The sequence below is a fragment of the Petromyzon marinus genome, unplaced genomic scaffold, assembly GCF_048934315.1.
Source record: "Petromyzon marinus isolate PM22_M1 ecotype Great Lakes invasive population unplaced genomic scaffold, UKy_Petmar_22M1.pri1.0 PM_G_Scaffold_162, whole genome shotgun sequence".
NCBI classification, from domain to species: domain Eukaryota; kingdom Metazoa; phylum Chordata; class Hyperoartia; order Petromyzontiformes; family Petromyzontidae; genus Petromyzon; species Petromyzon marinus.
Genome location: NW_027422720.1, coordinates 10,946 through 33,829, shown reverse-complemented (window position 1 = coordinate 33,829; position 22,884 = coordinate 10,946). Strand labels below are relative to the sequence as shown.

Sequence of the window (22,884 nt, the reverse complement as noted above, 5' to 3'; positions counted from 1 at the left end):
ACACACACACACAGACACACACACAGACACACAGACACACACACACAGACACACATACACAGACACACACAGACACAGACAGACACACACACAGACACACACACACACACAGACACACACACACAGACACACACACACAGACACACACACAGACACACACACAGACACACACACACAGACACACACACAGACACACACACACATAGACACACACACATAGACACACACACAGACACACACACACAGACACACACACACAGACACACACAGACACACACACAGACATACACAGACACACACAGACACACACACACACACAGACACACACACACAGACACACACACACAGATACACAGACACACAGACAGACACACACACAGACACACAGACAGACACACACACAGACACACACACACACAGACACACAGACACAGGGCTAGGCCGTCTTCACCTCGTTGCCGCTGTGGTTACCACCGCTGGTACTTGGCTGTGGCAAAGACAGCATCAGACGCAGCCTCTGGGTGTCTTCAGTTAGACACGGGGGGTGGGAGTCAGACACAACACCTCCAGTTAGACACGGGGGGGTCAGACACAACACCTCCAGTTAGACACGAGGGGGTCAGACACAACACCTCCAGTTAGACACGGGGGTTGGTGGTCAGACACAACACCTCCAGTTAGACACGGGGGGTGGGTCAGACGCAACACCTCCAGTTAGACATGGGGGGTGGGGGTCAGACACAACACCACCAGTTAGACACGGGGGGTCAGACACAACACCTCCAGTTAGACACGGGGGGTGGGTTCAGACACAACACCACCAGTTAGACACGGGGGGTGGGGGCAGACACAACACCTCCAGTTAGACACAGGGGGTGGGAGTCAGACACAACACCTCCAGTTAGACACGGAGGGTGGGAGTCAGACACAATACCTCCAGTTAGACACGGGGGGTGGGAGTCAGACACAACACCTCCAGTTAGACAGGGGGGGGTGGGGGTCAGACACAACACCTCCAGTTAGACACGGGGGTTGGTGGTCAGACACAACACCTTCAGTTAGACACGGGGGTAGGGTCAGACACAACACCTCCAGTTAGACACGGGGGGGGTCAAACACAACACCACCAGTTAGACACGGGGTCAGACACAACACCTCCAGTTAGACACGGGGGGTGGGGTCAGACACAACACCTCCAGTTAGACACGGGGGGTGGGAGTCAGACACAACACCTCCAGTTAGACACAGGGGGGTCAGACACAACACCACCAGTTAGACACGGGGGGTGGGAGTCAGACACAACACCTCCAGTTAGACACAGGGGGGTCAGACACAACACCTCCAGTTAGACACGGGGGTTGGTGGGCAGACACAACACCTCCAGTTAGACACGGGTGGGGGTCAGACACAACACCTCCAGTTAGACAGTGTAGTGTAGTAGTGTATAGTGTAGTGTATAGTGTAGTGTATAGTGTAGTGTATAGTGTAGTAGTGTATAGTGTAGTGTATAGTGTAGTGTAATGTATAGCGTAGTGTAGAGTGTAGTGTATAGTGTAGTGTATAGTGTAGTATATAGTAGTGTATAGTGTAGTGTATAGTGTAGTGTAGTAGTGTATAGTGTAGTGTATAGTGTAGTGTATAGTGTAGTGTAATGTATAGTGTAATGTATAGTGTAGTGTATAGTGTAGTAGTGTATAGTGTAGTGTATAGTGTAGTGTATATGTAGTGTAGTAGTGTATAGTGTAGTGTATAGTGTAGTAGTGTATAGCGTAGTGTATAGTGTAGTATATAGTAGTGTAGAGTGTAGTGTATAGTGTAGTGTAGTAGTGTATAGTGTAGTGTATAGTGTAGTGTATAGTGTAGTGTAATGTATAGTGTAGTGTAGAGTGTAGTGTATAATGTAGTAGTGTATAGTGTAGTGTATAGTGTAGTGTATAGTGTAGTGTAGTAGTGTATAGTGTAGTGTATAGTGTATTGTAGTAGTGTATAGTGTAGTGTATAGTGTAATGTAGTGTATAGTGTAGTGTATAGTGTAGTGTATAGTGTATAGTGTAGTAGTGTATAGTGTAGTGTATAGTAGTGTATAGTGTAGTGTATAGTAGTGTATAGTGTAGTGTATAGTGTAGTGTATAGTGTAGTGTATAGTGTATAGTAGTGTATAGTGTAGTGTATAGTGTAGTGTGTAGTGTAGTATATAGTGTAGTGTATAGTGTAGTGTGTAGTGTAGTATATAGTGTATAGTGTAGTGTATAGTGTAGTGTATAGTGTCGTGTATAGTGTAGTGTATAGTAGTGTAGTGTATAGTGTAGTGTATAGTGTAGTGTATAGTGTAGTGTATAGTGTAGTGTATAGTTACGGTGCTACTCACCAAGGCTGTGGTTGCCACGCAGCACCTGGGAAGGGGGGCGGAGGAGAGGTGACAATGAGACAGTGGCTAGAATATGTTGTCTACCTCACCTGCTACGGAGGCCCATCGACTCACCCAGAGACTCACACAGAGACTCACACAGAGACTCACACAGACACCCATAGACTCACACAAACACCCATAGACACACAAACACTCATAGACTCACACAGAGACTTACACAAACACCCATAGACTCACACAAACACCCATAGACTCACACAGAGACTCACACAAACACCCATAGACTCACACAAACACCCATAGACTCACACAGAGACTCACACAGACACCCATAGACTCACACAAACACCTATAGACTCACACAGAGACCCACAGACTCACACAGAGACTCACACAAACACCCATAGACTCACACAAACACCCATAGACTCACACAGAGACCCACAGACTCACACAGAGACTCACACAAACACCCATAGACTCACATAAACACCCATAGACTGACACAGAGACTCACACAAACACCCATAGACAAACAAACACCCATAGACTCACACATAGACTGACACAAACACCCATAGACTTACACAAACACCCATAGACTGACATAGAGACTCAAATAGACACCCATATACTCACACAAACCCCCATAGACTGACATAGAGACTCACACAGACACCCATAGACTTACACAGAGACTCACACAGACACCCATAGACTCACACAAACACCCATAGACTGACATACTCACACAGACACCTATAGACTCACACAGACACCCATAGACTGCCACAGAGACTCATGCAGACACCCATAGACTGACACAGAGACTCACACAGACACCCAGAGACTCACACAAAAAGCTCACCGAGATCCACACTCACACAGAGACCCAGAGACTCCGAGACCCATACACACTCACACACAAACACCTATACACTCACACACACATAGACACAAACATCTGCACACCTACAACTCAACAACAACATTAAGTGGCGGTGACGTCACCACGACGCTTGTGCCAGGCTATGTGCACGTTGAAGCCACGTGAAGTGTCGAACGCCCGCTGACAGGAAGTCACAGGGCAGACCCAGGTGCCACGGGTCGACTGACTGAGATGACTGGCTGATGCACCACCTGTGCCCCCTACTGTGCCAACTTGCTGTGCTTTAGCCAACCCAGCGCTCCGCTTTGTTGTGAGCGTTGTTGTTGGAGCTCATCATCCTCCTGTACCACATCAATCAATCTCTTCTCTAGCCCGTGCATCGCCCGGTTAGCCCCCTCGAACCGGACAAACAAAAGCTGTTTGGGCATGCGGTGGCTGTGCATGCAGGCTACATGACCCAGCCAACGCAGCCTTGCCTACCGGAGGAGCTCACCGATGGGGCTTTGTCCAGAAATTTCAAGGATAAGTGAGCTCCTCACACAACCCAGCCTAGTTAAACCCAGGATGGATCATAGGCAGGCCAGTCTAAATGTTTCTAACTGGCAAAGATGTTCCATTAGGGGGGACCACGTTTCGCAAGCATAGAGAAGGGAGAGAATGACCGTGGCTGAGAAGACCCGAAGCTTCGTGCGGAGCGACAGACCAGGTAGCTTCCACACAGCGTTACGCAACCTATTAAAAGATAATGCCGCTCAACTGATTTGGAGACCGCTGCTGTTTAACCGGAGCCGGTCATGAGCACACTTGTCGGGTATGGGAAACTCTCCACTCTCTCCACAACTGCCCTATCACCAATTGGGTTGTGGGGGTTGAGTGCCCGATGGTACAAAATACCCTGGCAGGTGCATAGTTTTAGTGGGGCTGATGGTAAGTCCTCACCTCTTAGTGGCAAGCTCCAGTTTCAGCAGCAGCGCCTCCAACTCCTCCGCTGAGTAAGCAGCAATTACCAGATCATCGGCATACATAACATGGTTGAGCAATAGGGAGCCACCCGGGCATCGATCAGCCTCCCATTGTATCTGTACCAGATGAAAATTCCTCCGGTATAGCTATTGAAGGGTTCGCGAATTATGTGGTCGAAATAGATGTTAAATAATGTCGAAGCCAAATGACATCCCTCTCGCACCCCAAAGTGAGCAGGGAATGGATCCGACTCCCGGCCATGTAAATTTACCCAGGCCCGCTCACTATCTTGAAGGTCCTTAATGATCGTGAGCAGCGGGTCAGGGAATCCAAAAGCACGAAGACCAACCCAGAGCCAGGCCTACTGATGGTATCATAGGCCTTGACCAGGTCAATAAAGCAGAGATGTAGGTCTTGCTGGAATTCCCTACACCTCTGCTTTAGCAGACGGAAAGAAAATGGCATCTGTGCAGCAACGCCCTTTCCTAAAACCACATTGGAGCTCCGCAAGCCTCTCCTCAGCGTGCCTGGCAAAGCGATGTTAAATAATTCTTGTCAGGACCTTTCCAGGCACACTGAGGAGTGATATGCCCCTGTCATTGTTACAGTCTGTGCGGTCCCCTTACTACAAAGTGGGGGACCACCAGGGCATCCTTCAAATCCTGCAGAACCCATCCAGTGGTCCAGACTGTTGTTATGATGTCATGTAGGGCAGTCTATGCACAAATGCCACCATCCCTCAGCATTTTGCTTGGGAGATCATCTCTGCCCGGTGCCTTTCCTGGTCTCAGGCTCTGGATCGCCTTCAGTACTTCCTCAACAGATGGCACCTCAGCCAGCCACTCACAGGGGGTGACTTCTGCTTCCAATATTTGCGGCACCTCAGCCTCAGCAGGGTCATCCCCACTTTGTCCCATGATGTTTTCCAGGCCGAGGGATTTCACCTTCCCCAGGACCTCACAGAAATGCTCAGCAAATCTGAAAACCTGTTCCTGGGGGTTGGAGATTGGATCACCGTTTTTTTCCCCTAATGATGGTAATAGGTGTGCCGCTGCAGGTTACTTTTTGATGGAATTAAAGAGCGATTTGTGATCACGGGCCATTGAGGCAGATTCCATCTCCTCAAAAACCCACGAGCACCACCCATCCTTGCAGCGCCTCACAGTTCTCCGAACCTCCGAGAGAAGGCTGCGGCCAGCCTCCTCATTCTCTGACGTGGAATGCTGTAGACAATGAGAGTGGGCCTGTCGCTTTTTCTCAGCCAGCCTGAACTTGTCCTCTGTCAGCCAGGGTCTCTGAGGAGGTGTGGACCGCGTACCCAAAGCAGCCATTGCAGCTGCATGAGTCACAGTCCTAAACCTCGCCCATTTACCCTCGACATCTGGAGGAGTGAGGGACGATGCCAACCCCAGCCGCAAGCGATGATGAAATTCTCGCTTGCAACTTTCATCAACTAGTTGAGACCAGGCCGCCTTAGGTTGAAATGGGGTCCTGGGTGTACACCCACCACCGGAGTGGAAGAATGGCAGGCGCATCTTACAGATGACAAGTCGATGGTCAGTCGGCAGATCAGCTCCACGGTAGGTCCTGGTATGAAGGACATCGGCCCGCATCCGCTGTTCTGTCACTATGTAGTCCAGCAGATGTTCTTGCTTGGACCCGGCATGCATCCATGATGTTGTGTGGATGCGCCGATGCCGGAACAGCGTGTTGGTAATTACAAGCCCATGGGCTCCACAAAAATAGCAGCCTCCTACCGTTGTTATTGAGCTGATCTGGCCCATGCCTTCCAATCACCCCAGACCAGTTGCCAGCATCATGACCAACTCGGGCATTGAAGTCACCAAACAAGACGACTCTATCCCGAGGGGCCACTTTAGCCAGCACCTGTTACAGGAGGTCATAGAAGGCATCTGACTCATCGACCTTGCCTGCATCCTCCCAAAAGATGTCCGTCTTCGGTGGGGGCTTAAGTAACCACGACCACCACTCCTCGCCTCTGGTTGATGGGAAGGCGAGCCCAAAGTAGCCTGGGGCTTACAGCTTCCCACACCACACAACAACAACCGCCATTCGCCACTAAGTGGTGGTGACATGACCACGACGCTTGTGCCAAGCTATGTGCACCCTGAGGCCACGTGAATTGGCGAATGCCCACTGGCAGGAGGTCACGGGGCAGACCCAGGTGCCACAGGTCAACTGACTGAGATGACTGGCTGATGCACCACCTGTGCCCCCTACTGTGCCAACCTGCTGTGCTTTAGCCACCCGGCGCTCCGCTCGTTGTTGTGAGCGTCGCTCCTCCGCCCTCCGTTGTTGTTGGAGGGCGACTACCTCCAACTGCCCAGTAGCATCCTTCACGAGCCTCCTCCACAGAGGCCGATCTTGACACCGCTGGTACCAGTCATCGGCAAGTCCACTCAGCTCCACGTCCTCCTGTACTACATCACTCCATCTCTTCTCTAGCCCGAGCCGCGCCCGCTTAGCCCCCTCAATCCAGCCGAACAAAAGCTGTTTCGGCATGCGTTGGCTGGGCATGCGGGCTTACATGACCCAGCAATCGCAGCCTTGCCCGCCGGAGGAGCTCACCGATGGGACTTTGTCCAGATCTTTCAAGGATTTGTGAGCTCCTCACACAATCCAGTCTGGTTAAACCCAGGATGGATCGTAGGCAGGCCAGCCTAAATGTTTCTAACCGGCGAAGATGTTCCATTAGGGGGGTCCACGAAACCACGAGTTAAACCACACCACACACACACACATACACACAAACACCTACACACCACACACACACAAACACCTACACACTCACACACCTACACACAAACACCTACACACACACACACCTACACACTCACACACCTACACACTCACACACCTACACACACACACGTGGGTGAGTGTGTGCGTCCTGACCCTCACCTCTTCCTCCTCACCCTCCTCCTCCTCTTCCTCCTCCTCCTCCTCCTCCTCCTCCTCCATTTTCTCACCAGCAACACCATCACTACCACCATCACCACCATCACCCCCACCATCATCACCACCACCACCACCATCACCACCAGCACCACCACCAGCACCACCACCATCACCACCATCACCCCCACCATCACCACCAGCACCACCACCAGCACCACCACTACCACCACCACCAACACCACCATCACCACCACCACTACCACCATCACCACCACTACCACCACTTCCACCACCACCACCATCACCACCACCACCACCATCACCACCACCATCACCACCAGCACCACCACCAGCACCACCATCACCACCAGCACCACAACTACCACCAGCACCACCACTACTACCATCACCACCACCAACACCACCATCACCACCACCACTACCACCATCACCACCACTACCACCACTTCCACCACCACCACCACCATCACCACCACCACCACCACCACTTCCACCATCACCACCATCACCGGCGCCAGCTCCTCTTCCACGTGCAGGCGTCTCGGCCTCCCCCGTACAGTGGCGGCAGTGGACCTGTGGGAGGCAGAGAGACGAGGGCTGGTGCCCAGCGCTCCTCAGTGTGACCACTACTGCCATCGCCACCACCATCGCCACCACCGTCACCACCATCGGCATCGCCACCACCGATATCATCACCACCATCGCCACTATCGTCACCATCACCACCACCACCACCCCGACCACCACCACCACCGTGGTGGGTCACACACACCCCCACACAGACACAGACACACACACAGGGTCACACACACAGGCACCAACCCACACACACCCACACACACACAGGGTCACACACACAGGCACCAACCCACACACACACACAGGGTCACACACACAGGCACCAACCCACACACACACAGGGTCACACACACAGGCACCAACCCACACACCCCCACACACACACAGTCACATACACCCACAGGGTCACAACAACCGCCATTCGCCACTAAGTGGCGGCGACGTAACTTCGTGGCTACGTGACGTCACCACGACGCTTGTGCCAGGCTATGTGCACCTTGAGGCCACGTGAAGTGTCCAACGCCCGCTGGCAGGAGGTGCCGAGCCCGTTTAGCCCCCTCGATCCGGCCGAACAAAAGCTGTTTGGGCATGCGGTGGCTGGGCATGCGGCTACATGACCCAGCCAACGCAGCCTTGCCTGCCGGTGAAGCTCACAGATGGGACCTTGCCCAGATCTTTTAAAGGATTTGTGAGCTCCTAACACAATCCAGCCAGGTTAAACCCAGGATGGATCGTAGGCAGGCCAGCCTAAGTGTTTATAACCGGCGAAGATGTTCCGTTAGGGGGGTCCACGTTTCGCAAGCGTAGAGAAGGGAGGGAAAGACCGTGGCCGAGGAGACAACCCCCTACATCCTCGTAGTGCCGGACGGGCAATGCTGTCGTGGACAGTGCTGTGGGGGGAGGGCCAATTCCGATTGGCTTTTCCCCTCAAGGCGTTTGTAGCTACCACAGCGGCTAAATGGGGGCTCTGGATGGGTGCGAGGGGCTGGTAACCCCTCCACCTTCAATAAATTACCACAAAATCACGTGACAAAATATATCTAACAGACACACACACACAGGGTCAACAACAACAACAACCGCCATTCGCCACTAAGTGGCGGTGATGTCACCACGACGCTTGTGCCAGGCAGGGTCACACACACACACACACACCCCCACACACACACAGGGTCACACACACACAGGGTCACACACACAGGGTCACACACACAGTCACACACACCCACGCAGGGTCACAAACACACACACAGGGTCACACACACACAGACAACCACCCACACACACACACAGGGTCACACACACGTAGTGTCACACACACCCGCACACACCCCCACACACACCCAGGGTCACAAACACACCCCCACATACACACAGGGTCACACACACGCACACACCCCCACACACACGTAGTGTCACACACACACAGGGTCACACACACACAGGGTCACACACACACAGGGTCACACACACACACACACAGGGTCACAAACACACCCCCACATACACACAGGGTCACACACACGCACACACCCCCACACACACGTAGTGTCACACACACACAGGGTCACACACACACAGGGTCACACACACACACACAGGGTCACACACACACAGGGTCACACACACACACACACACAGGGTCACACACACACACACAGGGTCACACACACACAGGGTCACACACACACACACAGGGTCACAAACACACCCCCACATACACACAGGGTCACACACACGCACACACCCCCACACACACGTAGTGTCACACACACACAGGGTCACACACACACAGGGTCACACACACACACACAGGGTCACACACACACAGGGTCACACACACACACACACAGGGTCACACACACACACACAGGGTCACACACACACAGGGTCACACACACACACAGGGTCACAAACACACCCCCACATACACACAGGGTCACACACACGCACACACCCCCACACACACGTAGTGTCACACACACACAGGGTCACACACACACAGGGTCACACACACACACACACAGGGTCACACACACACAGGGTCACACACACACACACAGTCACACACACACAGGGTCACACACACACAGGGTCACACACACACACAGGGTCACACACACACACACAGGGTCACACACACACAGGGTCACACACACACACAGGGTCACACACACACAGGGTCACACACACACAGGGTCACACACACACACACACAGGGTCACACACACACACACAGGGTCACACACACACAGGGTCACACACACACACAGGGTCACAAACACACCCCCACATACACACAGGGTCACACACACGCACACACCCCCACACACACGTAGTGTCACACACACACAGGGTCACACACACACAGGGTCACACACACACACACACAGGGTCACACACACACAGGGTCACACACACACACACACAGGGTCACACACACACACACAGTCACACACACACAGGGTCACACACACACAGGGTCACACACACACACAGGGTCACACACACACACACAGGGTCACACACACACAGGGTCACACACACACACAGGGTCACACACACACAGGGTCACACACACACACAGGGTCACACACACACACAGGGTCACACACACACACCCCCACACCTGTGGGCACGCTGCAGACGGCGTGATCTGAGTCATCGTTCTCTTCCTCCTGCCGGAGACGGAGCTGTGGACAACCAGGGTGACAGTGAGACTCAGCCACAGTGACACTCACAGTGACACTCACAGTGACACTCACAGTGACACTCACAGTGACACTCACAGTGACACTCAGCCACAGTGACACTCACAGTGACACTCACAGTGACACTCACAGTGACACTCAGCCACAGTGACACTCAGCCACAGTGACACTCACAGTGACACTCACAGTGACACTCACAGTGACACTCACAGTGACACTCAGCCACAGTGACACTCAGCCACAGTGACACTCACAGTGACACAGCCACAGTGACACTCAGTGACACTCACAGTGACACTCAGCCACAGTGACACTCACAGTGACACTCACAGTGACACTCACAGTAACACTCACAGTGACACTCAAAGTGACACTCACAGTGACACTCACAGTGACACTCACCCACAGTGACACTCACAGTGACACTCAGCCACAGTGACACTCACAGTGACACTCACAGTGACACTCAGCCACAGTGACACTCACAGTGACACTCACAGTGACACTCAGCCACAGTGACACTCACAGTGACACTCACAGTGACATTCAGCCACAGTGACACTCACAGTGACACTCACAGTGACACAGCCACAGTGACACTCAGTGACACTCACAGGGACACTCAGCCACAGTGACACTCACAGTGACACTCACAGTGACACTCACAGTGACACTCAAAGTGACACTCACAGTGACACTCACAGTGACACTCAGCCACAGTGACACTCACAGTGACACTCACAGTGACACTCAGCCACAGTGACACTCACAGTGACACTCACAGTGACACTCAGCCACAGTGACACTCAGTGACACTCAGTCACAGTGACACTCACAGTGACACTCACAGTGACACTCACCCACAGTGACACTCACAGTAACACTCACAGTGACACTCACAGTGACACTCACAGTGACACTCAGCCACAGTGACACTCACAGTGACACTCACAGTGACACTCAGCCACAATGACACTCAGCCACAGTGACACTCACAGTGACACTCACAGTGACACTCACAGTGACACTCAGCCACAGTGACACTCACAGTGACACAGTGACACTCACAGTGACACTCAGTGACACCCACAATGACACTCACAGTGACACTCAGCCACAGTGACACTCACAGTGACACTCACAGTGACACCCACAGTGACACTCACCCACAGTAACACTCACAGTGACACTCACAGTGACACTCAGCCACAATGACACTCACAGTGACACTCACAGTGACACTCACCCACAGTAACACTCACAGTGACACTCACAGTGAAACCCACAGTGACACTCACAGTGACACTCAGTGACACTCAGCCACAGTGACACTCACAGTGACACTCACCCACAGTGACACTCAGTGACACTCATCCACAGTGACACTCAGTGACACTCACCCACAGTGACACTCACAGTGACACTCACCCACAATGACACTCACAGTGACACTCACCCACAGTGACACTCACAGTGACATTCACCCACAATGACACTCACAGTGACACTCATCCACAGTGACACTCACAGTGACACTCACAGTGACACTCAGTGACACTCATACACAGTGACACTCACCCACAGTGACACTCACCCACAGTGACACTCACAGTGACACTCACAGTGACACTCACCCACAGTGACATTCACAGTGACACTCACCCACAGTGACACTCAGTGACACTCACCCAAAGTGACACTCACAGTGACACTCACCCACAGTGACACTCACAGTGACACTCACCCACAGTTACACTCACAGTGACACTCACAGTGACACTCACAGTGACACTCACCCACAGTGACACTCACAGTGACACTCACAGTGACACTCACACACAGTGACACTCACCCACAGTGACACTCACCCACAGTGACACTCAGTGACACTCACCCACAGTGACACTCACAGTGACACTCAGTCACAGTGACACTCACAGTGACACTCACAGTGACACTCACCCACAGTGACACTCACAGTAACACTCACAGTGACACTCACAGTGACACTCACAGTGACACTCAGCCACAGTGACACTCACAGTGACACTCACAGTGACACTCAGCCACAATGACACTCAGCCACAGTGACACTCACAGTGACACTCACAGTGACACTCACAGTGACACTCAGCCACAGTGACACTCACAGTGACACAGTGACACTCACAGTGACACTCAGTGACACCCACAATGACACTCACAGTGACACTCAGCCACAGTGACACTCACAGTGACACTCACAGTGACACCCACAGTGACACTCACCCACAGTAACACTCACAGTGACACTCACAGTGACACTCAGCCACAATGACACTCACAGTGACACTCACAGTGACACTCACCCACAGTAACACTCACAGTGACACTCACAGTGAAACCCACAGTGACACTCACAGTGACACTCACAGTGACACTCAGCCACAATGACACTCAGCCACAGTGACACTCACAGTGACACTCACAGTGACACTCACAGTGACACTCAGCCACAGTGACACTCACAGTGACACAGTGACACTCACAGTGACACTCAGTGACACCCACAATGACACTCACAGTGACACTCAGCCACAGTGACACTCACAGTGACACTCACAGTGACACCCACAGTGACACTCACCCACAGTAACACTCACAGTGACACTCACAGTGACACTCAGCCACAATGACACTCACAGTGACACTCACAGTGACACTCACCCACAGTAACACTCACAGTGACACTCACAGTGAAACCCACAGTGACACTCACAGTGACACTCAGTGACACTCAGCCACAGTGACACTCACAGTGACACTCACCCACAGTGACACTCAGTGACACTCATCCACAGTGACACTCAGTGACACTCACCCACAGTGACACTCACAGTGACACTCACCCACAATGACACTCACAGTGACACTCACCCACAGTGACACTCACAGTGACATTCACCCACAATGACACTCACAGTGACACTCATCCACAGTGACACTCACAGTGACACTCACAGTGACACTCAGTGACACTCATACACAGTGACACTCACCCACAGTGACACTCACCCACAGTGACACTCACAGTGACACTCACAGTGACACTCACCCACAGTGACATTCACAGTGACACTCACCCACAGTGACACTCAGTGACACTCACCCAAAGTGACACTCACAGTGACACTCACCCACAGTGACACTCACAGTGACACTCACCCACAGTTACACTCACAGTGACACTCACAGTGACACTCACAGTGACACTCACCCACAGTGACACTCACAGTGACACTCACAGTGACACTCACACACAGTGACACTCACCCACAGTGACACTCACCCACAGTGACACTCAGTGACACTCACCCACAGTGACACTCACAGTGACACTCAGTCACAGTGACACTCACAGTGACACTCACAGTGACACTCACCCACAGTGACACTCACAGTAACACTCACAGTGACACTCACAGTGACACTCACAGTGACACTCAGCCACAGTGACACTCACAGTGACACTCACAGTGACACTCAGCCACAATGACACTCAGCCACAGTGACACTCACAGTGACACTCACAGTGACACTCACAGTGACACTCAGCCACAGTGACACTCACAGTGACACAGTGACACTCACAGTGACACTCAGTGACACCCACAATGACACTCACAGTGACACTCAGCCACAGTGACACTCACAGTGACACTCACAGTGACACCCACAGTGACACTCACCCACAGTAACACTCACAGTGACACTCACAGTGACACTCAGCCACAATGACACTCACAGTGACACTCACAGTGACACTCACCCACAGTAACACTCACAGTGACACTCACAGTGAAACCCACAGTGACACTCACAGTGACACTCAGTGACACTCAGCCACAGTGACACTCACAGTGACACTCACCCACAGTGACACTCAGTGACACTCATCCACAGTGACACTCAGTGACACTCACCCACAGTGACACTCACAGTGACACTCACCCACAATGACACTCACAGTGACACTCACCCACAGTGACACTCACAGTGACATTCACCCACAATGACACTCACAGTGACACTCATCCACAGTGACACTCACAGTGACACTCACAGTGACACTCAGTGACACTCATACACAGTGACACTCACCCACAGTGACACTCACCCACAGTGACACTCACAGTGACACTCACAGTGACACTCACCCACAGTGACACTCACAGTGACACTCACCCACAGTGACACTCAGTGACACTCACCCAAAGTGACACTCACAGTGACACTCACCCACAGTGACACTCACAGTGACACTCACCCACAGTTACACTCACAGTGACACTCACAGTGACACTCACAGTGACACTCACCCACAGTGACACTCACAGTGACACTCACAGTGACACTCACACACAGTGACACTCACCCACAGTGACACTCACCCACAGTGACACTCAGTGACACTCACCCACAGTGACACTCACAGTGACACTCACCCACAGTGACACTCACCCACAGTGACACTCACAGTGACACTCACAGTGACACTCACCCACAGTGACACTCACAGTGACACTCACAGTGACACTCAGTGACACTCATACACAGTGACACTCACCCACAGTGACACTCACTCACAGTGACACTCACAGTGACACTCACAGTGCCACTCACAGTGACACTCACCCACAGTGACACTCACAGTGACACTCACCCACAGTGACACTCACCCACAGTGACACTCACAGTGACACCCACAGTGACACCCACAGTAACACCCACAGTGACACTCAGTGACACCCACAGTGACACTCACAGTGACACTCACCCACAGTGACACTCAGTGACACCCACAGTGACACTCACAGTGACACTCATCCACAGTGACACTCACAGTGACACTCACCCACAGTGACACTCACAGTGACACTCACAGTGACACCCACAGTGACACCCACAGTAACACCCACAGTGACACTCAGTGACACCCACAGTGACACTCACCCACAAAGACACCCAAAGTGTCATGCTGCTGACAGTTGGGCTACATTAACATAAGCTGCCCCGCTTATCCTGCTGACACCTGGGCTACATTAACATAAGCTGCCCCGCCCATGCTGCTGACACCTGGGCAACATTAACATAAGCTGCCCCGCCCATGCTGCTGACGACACTTGGGCCACGCCCATTTTCAACCTTTATAAACAGTTTGCCTTTAGAGGCTGACCCCCTTTGCCTGATGTGTGTACACACACATTCTCTGGAAAGAACCAGAGAATGTGTGTGTAAGTGTGTGTGTGTAAGTGTGTGTGTGTAAGTGTGTGTGTGTAAGTGTGTGTAAGTGTGCGTAAGTGTGTGTAAGTGTGTGTGTAAGTGTGTGTAAGTGTGTGTAAGTGTATGTGTGTGTGTGTTGGTGTGTGTGTGTAAGTGTGTGTAAGTGTGTGTGTGTAAGTGTGTGTTGGTGTGTGTACGTAAGTGTGTGTGTAAGTGTGTGTAAGTGTGCGTAAGTGTATGTAAGTGTGTGTGTAAGTGTGTGTAAGTGTGTGTGTAAGTGTGTGTAAGTGTGTGTGTGTGTAAGTGTGTGCCGGACGGGCAACTCTGTCGTGGACAGCGCTGTGGGGGGAGATCCAATTTTGATTGGCTCCTCCCCTCATGGCATATGTGTCCACCACAGGGGCTAAACGGGGGCTCTGGACGGGTGCGAGGGGCTGGTAACCCCTCCACCTTCAATTAATTACCACGAAACCACGAATTAAACTGAAATATGTAACAACTAAGCTTGTGCCGGAGGCCCCGGGGGGCCAGGCGTCTATGACGTCTCCTGGCCAAACCCCAATTGGCGGAGCCAGGAGATTGAATACCTACCCTCGGGGCTACTCCAGAAACAACGAAAAGCCACTACGGGTGGCCACGTGGAATGTTCGAACGCTCACTGCAGAGGAGAGGCTGCCACTCCTCTGTCAGGAGCTGGACCGGTACCGCCTGGATCTATGCGGCATTCAGGAGGTCCGGTGGACCGGCTCTGGCTCCTGCCACCATGAGGGGTGGACAGTCCTTTACTCGGGGCAGCAGACTGCCAAACAACAGGGTGTGGGTCTTCTTTTGAACAAAAGAATGAAGGGGGCGTGGGAGCGTGGCGGTGAGGTGTGGGAAGCTGTAAGCCCCAGGCTACTTTGGGCTCGCCTTCCCATCAACCGGAGGCGAGGAATGGTGGTCGTGGTTACTTATGCCCCCACCGAAGATGAACATCCGTGGAGGGATGCAGGCAAAGCCGATGAGTCAGATGCCTTCTATGACCTCCTGTCACAGGTGCTGGCTAAAGTGGCCCCTCGGGATAGAGTCATCATGTTGGGTGACTTCAATGCCCGAGTTGGTCATGATACTGGCACCTGGTCTGGAGTGATTGGAGGGCATGGGCCAGATCAGCTCAATAACAACGGTAGGAGGCTGCTAGATTGTTGTGCAGCCCATGGGCTTGTAATTACCAACACGCTGTTCCGGCATCGGCGCATCCACACAACATCATGGATGCATGCCGGGTCCAAGCAAGAACATCTGCTGGACTACATAGTGACGGACCAGCGAATGCGAGCCCATGTCCTTGACACCAGGACCTACCGTGGAGCTGATCTGCCCTCTGACCATCGACTAGTCATCTGTAAGATGCGCCTGCCATTCTTCCACTCCGGTGGTGGGTGTACACCCAGGACCCCATTCCAACCTAAAGTGGCCTGGTCTCAGTTATCTGATGAAAGTTGCAAGCGAGAATTTCATCATCGCTTGCGGCTGGGATTGGCATCGTCCCCGACTCCTCCGGATGTCGAGGGTAAATGGGCGAGGTTTAGGACTGTGACTCATGCAGCTGCAATGGCTGCTTTGGGTACGTGGTCCAGACCTCCCCAGACACCCTGGATGACAGAGGAGTTGTTCAGGATGGTTGAGAAAAAGCGACAGGCCCACTGTCATCGGCTACAGAATCCCACGTCAGAGAATGAGGAGGCTTACCGCAGCCTTCGCTCGGAGGTTCGGAGAGCCGTGAGGCGCTGCAAGGATGGGTGGTGGTCGCGGGTTGCTGAGGAGATGGAGTCTGCCTCAGTGGCCCGTGATCACAAATCTCTATTTAACTCCATCAAAAAAGTAACCTGCAGCGCCACACCTATTACCATCATTAGGGGAAAAAACGGTGATCCAATTTCCGACCCCCAGGAACAGGTTCGCAGATTTGCTGAGCATTTCTGTGAGGTCCTGGGGGAGGGAAAATCCCTCAGCCAGGAAAACACCGTGGCACAAAGTGAGGATGACCCTGCTGAGGCTGCGGTGCCTCAAATATTGGATGAAGTCACCCCCTGTGAGTGGCTGGCTGAGGTGCCATCTGCTGAGGAAGTATTGAAGGCGATCCGGAGTCTGAGACCAGGAAAGGCAGCGGGCAGAGATGATCTCCCAAGCAAAATGCTGAGGGAGGGTGGCGTTTGTGCACAGACTGCCCTATATGACATCATAACAACAGTCTGGACCACTGGACGGGTTCCGCAGGATTGGAAGGATGCCCTGGTGGTCCCCCTTTTTAAGAAGGGGGACCGCACAGACTGTAACAACTACAGGGGCATCTCACTCCTCAGTGTGCCGGGAAAGGTCCTGGCAAGGATTATTCAGCATCGCCTTGCCAGGCACGCTGAGGAGAGGCTTGCGGAGCCCCAATGCGGTTTCAGGAAAGGGCGGTCCTGCACAGATGCCATATTTTCTGTCCGTCTGCTACAGCAGAGGTGTAGGGAATTCCAACAAGACCTACATCTCTGCTTTATTGACCTGGTCAAGGCCTATGATACCATCAGTAGGCCTGGGCTCTGGGTCGTTCTTCGTGCTTTTGGAGTACCTGACCCTCTGCTCACGATCATTAAGGACCTTCATGATGGTGAGCGGGCCCGGGTAAAACTACGTGGCCGGGAGTCAGAGCCATTCCCTGTACACCTTGGGGTGCGACAGGGATGTCCTCTGGCTCCCACATTATTTAACATCTATTTTGACCACGTAGTTCGTGAAGCCTTCAATAGCTGTACCGGGGGAATCTCCATATGGTACAGATATAATGGGAGGCTAATCGATGCCCGGGTGCGGTCAAGGGATGGCTCCCTATTGCTCAACCACGTTATGTATGCTGATGACTTGGTAATAGCTGCTCAGTCAGAGGAGGAGTTGGAGACGCTGCTGCTGAGACTGGAGCGTGCCACTAAGAGGTGGGGCCTTACCATCAGCCCCACCAAAACTAAGCACCTGCCTGGGTATTTTGTACCATCGGACACTCCACCCCCACAACTCCCAATCGGTGATGGGGCAGTTGTGGAGAGAGTGGAGAGTTTCCCATACCTGGGCAGTGTGCTTATGACTGGCTCCAGTTTAACAGCAGAGGTCTCACTCCGAATCAGTCGAGCGGCAATATCTTTTCATCGGTTGCGTAACGCTGTGTGGAAGCTACCTGGTCTGTCGCTCCGCACTAAGCTTCAGGTCTTCTCGGCCACGGTCATTCCCTCCCTTCTCTACGCTTGCGAAACGTGGACCCCCCTAATGGAACATCTTCGCCGGTTAGAAACATTTAGGCTGGCCTGCCTACGATCCATCCTGGGTTTAACCAGACTGGATTGTGTGAGGAGCTCACAAATCCTTGAAAGATCTGGGCAGGGTCCCATCGGTGAGCTCCTCCGGGAGGCAAGGCTGCGATGGCTGGGTCATGTAGCCCGCATGCCCAGCCACCGCATGCCGAAACAGCTTTTGTTTGGCCGGATTGAGGGGGCTAAGCGGGCGCGGCACGGGCTAGAGAAGAGATGGAGTGATGTGGTACAGGAGGACGTGGAGCTGAGTGGACTTACCGATGACTGGTACCAGCGGTGTCAAGATCGGCCTCTGTGGAGGAGGCTCGTGAAGGATGCTACTGGGCAGTTGGAGGCAGTCGCCCTCCAACAACAACGGAGGGCGGAGGAGCGACGCTCACAACAGCGAGCGGAGCGCCGGGTGGCTAAAGCACAGCAGGTTGGCACAGTAGGGGGCACAGGTGGTGCATCAGCCAGTCATCTCAGTCAGTCGACCCGTGGCACCTGGGTCTGCCCCGTGACCACCTGCCAGCGGGCGTTCGACACTTCACGTGGCCTCAGGGTGCACATAGCCTGGCACAAGCGTCGTGGTGACGTCACCGCCACTTAGTGGCGAATGGCGGTTGTTGTTGTTGTTGTGTGTAAGTGTGTGTAAGTTTGTGTGTGTAAGTGTGTGTTGGTGTGTGTACGTAAGTGTGTGTGTGTAAGTGTGTGTAAGTGTGCGTTAGTGTATGTAAGTGTGTGTGTAAGTGTGTGTAAGTGTGTGTGTAAGTGTGTGTAAGTGTGTGTGTAAGTGTGTGTGTGTAAGTGTGTGTGTGTAAGTGTGTGTAAGTTTGTGTGTGTAAGTGTGTGTTGGTGTGTGTACGTAAGTGTGTGTGTGTAAGTGTGTGTAAGTGTGCGTAAGTGTATGTAAGTGTGTGTGTAAGTGTGTGTAAGTGTAAGTGTGTGTAAGTGTGTGTGTTGGTGTGTGTGTGTAAGTGTGTGTAAGTGTGTGTGTGTAAGTGTGTGTAAGTGTGTGTACGTAAGTGTGTGTGTGTAAGTGTGCGTAAGTGTATGTAAGTGTGTGTAAGTGTGTGTAAGTGTGTGTAAGTGTGTGGAAATGTGTGTAAGTGTAAGTGTGTGTAAGTGTATGTGTGTAAGTGTGTGTGTTGGTGTGTGTGTGTAAGTGTGTGTAAGTGTGTGTGTGTAAGTGTGTGTGTGTAAGTGTGTGTGTGTAAGTGTATGTAAGTGTGTCTGTAAGTGTGTGTGTAAGTGTGTGTAAGTGTGTGTAAGTGTGCGTGTGTAAGTGTGTGTGTGTTGGTGTGTGTGTGTAAGTGTGTGTAAGTGTGTGTGTGTAAGTGTGTGTTGGTGTGTGTACGTAAGTGTGTGTGTGTAAGTGTGTGTGTGTGTAAGTGTGTAAGTGTATGTGTGTGTAAGTGTACCTCTGGTGTTGCCGTTTGCGCGTCTTCTCCGGCACTGTGGGGACGGAGCTGTCAGAGTCCTCGTTCAATCCGGCACCACCACGGCCACCGTCACCGCGCTCACCACCGCCGTGACCGCCACGGCACTCAACACCACCACCACCACCACCATCGTCGTCATCGTCGTCGCCAATCCTGTCCATGTCGCCGGCGCTGTTGACGTCGCCGAAGCCAAAGCCATCAACGTCGCCGATGATGTCGCCGTAGGGGACGCCGACACCGTCGCAGTCGGCGCTCCTGTCGCTGAAGGCGACGCCACCGGAGTCGCTGCAGTCGGCGCCGTCGGAATCGCCGAAGCCGTCGACGTCGCCAAACCTCACGCGGACGAAGTCGCTGAAGGCGGCGGCGACGGCCGCGGCCGCGTCGTTCGTGGCGGCGGCTCTGACGCCGCCGCCGGACGCAGAGCGGCGGCAGGGGCACGGTCCGACGCTGCCCTCGCTCGAGGCCATCCTGCAACCTGCACACACTGCGACCACCGCCGCCGTCACCACCACCACCACCACACGCACCACCGTCACCACCACCATAGACTCAACACTGTACCATAGACTCAACACTACACCATAGACTCAACACTGCACCATAGACTCAACACTGCACCATAGACTCAACACTGCACCATAGACAAACACTACACCATAGACTCAACACTACCCATAGACTCAACACTACCCATAGACTCAACACTGCACCATAGACTCAACACTGCACCATAGACTCAACACTGCACCATAGACTCACACTACACCATAGACTCAACATTGAACCATAGACTCAACACTGCACCATAGACAAACACTACACCATAGACTCAACACTACCCATAGACTCAACACTACCCATAGACTCAACACTGCACCATAGACTCAACACTGCACCATAGACTCAACACTGCACCATAGACTCACACTACACCATAGACTCAACACTGAACCATAGACTCAACACTGCACCATAGACAAACACTACACCATAGACTCAACACTACCCATAGACTCAACACTACCCATAGACTCAACACTGCACCATAGACTCAACACTGCACCATAGACTCAACACTGCACCATAGACTCACACTACACCATAGACTCAACACTGAACCATAGACTCAACACTGCACCATAGACAAACACTACACCATAGACTCAACACTACCCATAGACTCAACACTACCCATAGACTCAACACTGCACCATAGACTCAACACTCCACCATAGACTCAACACTGCACCATAGACTCACACTACACCATAGACTCAACACTGAACCATAGACTCAACACTGCACCATAGACAAACACTGCACCATAGACTCAACACTGCACCATAGACTAACACTACACCATAGACTCAAGACTGTACCATAGACTCAACACTGCACCATAGACTCAACACTAAACCATAGACTCAACACTGCACCATAGACAAACACTACACCATAGACTCACACTACACTATAGACTCAATACTGCACCATAGACTCAACACTGCACCATAGACTCAACACTGCACCATAAACTCAACACTGCACCATAGACTCAACACTACCCATAGACTCAACACTACCCATAGACTCAACACTACACCATAGACTCAACACTACACCATAGATTCAACACTGCACCATACACAATACTGTACCATAGACTCAACACTGCACTATAGACTCAACACTGCACCATAGACTCAACACTGCACCATAGACTCAACACTGCACCATAGACTCAACACTGTACCATAGACTCAACACTGCACCATAGACTCAACACTACCCATAGACTCAACACTACACCATAGACTCAACACTGCACCATAGACTCAACACTGCACCATAGACTCAACACTGCCCATAGACTCAACACTGCACCATAGACTAACACTGCACCATAGACTCATCACTGAACCATAGACTCAACACTGCACCATAGACTCAACACTACACCACAGACTCAACACTGCACCATAGACTCAACACTGCACCATAGACTCAACACTGCACCATAGACCGCCCTAACAGCAGCTGTGTTTGCCATGTGGGCTCTGGGCGTGCGGGCTACACACACACAGCCACACGGCCACCACTGTGTCTACACAAAGCGTGGTGACTCTACCACACAGAGGCCTGGCGGTGTTGCTGAATGGCGGTGAGTAATGTCTACCGCTTACAACAACAACTACCACACCAGTTGTTGTTGTTGTGATACTCACAGGGTAGCAGTAGTGATAATAACAGTAGTAATACTCACAAGGTAGCAGCAGTAGATATATATATAAGTAGTTGTTGTTGTGATACTCACAAGGTAGCAGTAGTGATAATAACAGTAATACTCACAAGGTAGCAGCAGTAGATATATAAGTAGTTGTTGTTGTGATACTCACAGGGTAGCAGCAGTGATAAT

The 22,884-nt window shown here is 52.3% G+C and overlaps 1 protein-coding gene across 1 annotated transcript; it reads right to left on the bottom strand.

Annotated features, from left to right (window-relative positions):
- Positions 1–436: 436 nt before the first annotated feature.
- Positions 437–20,935, bottom strand: LOC142910917 (uncharacterized). Its single transcript, XM_076060170.1, has 4 exons — positions 20,448–20,935; positions 10,372–10,435; positions 7,403–7,736; positions 437–525 (listed from the first exon to the last, which is right to left on the bottom strand). Exons 1-4 carry the CDS (start codon positions 20,933–20,935, stop codon positions 437–439), a joined length of 975 nt encoding a protein of 324 aa, XP_075916285.1.
- Positions 20,936–22,884: the final 1,949 nt, after the last annotated feature.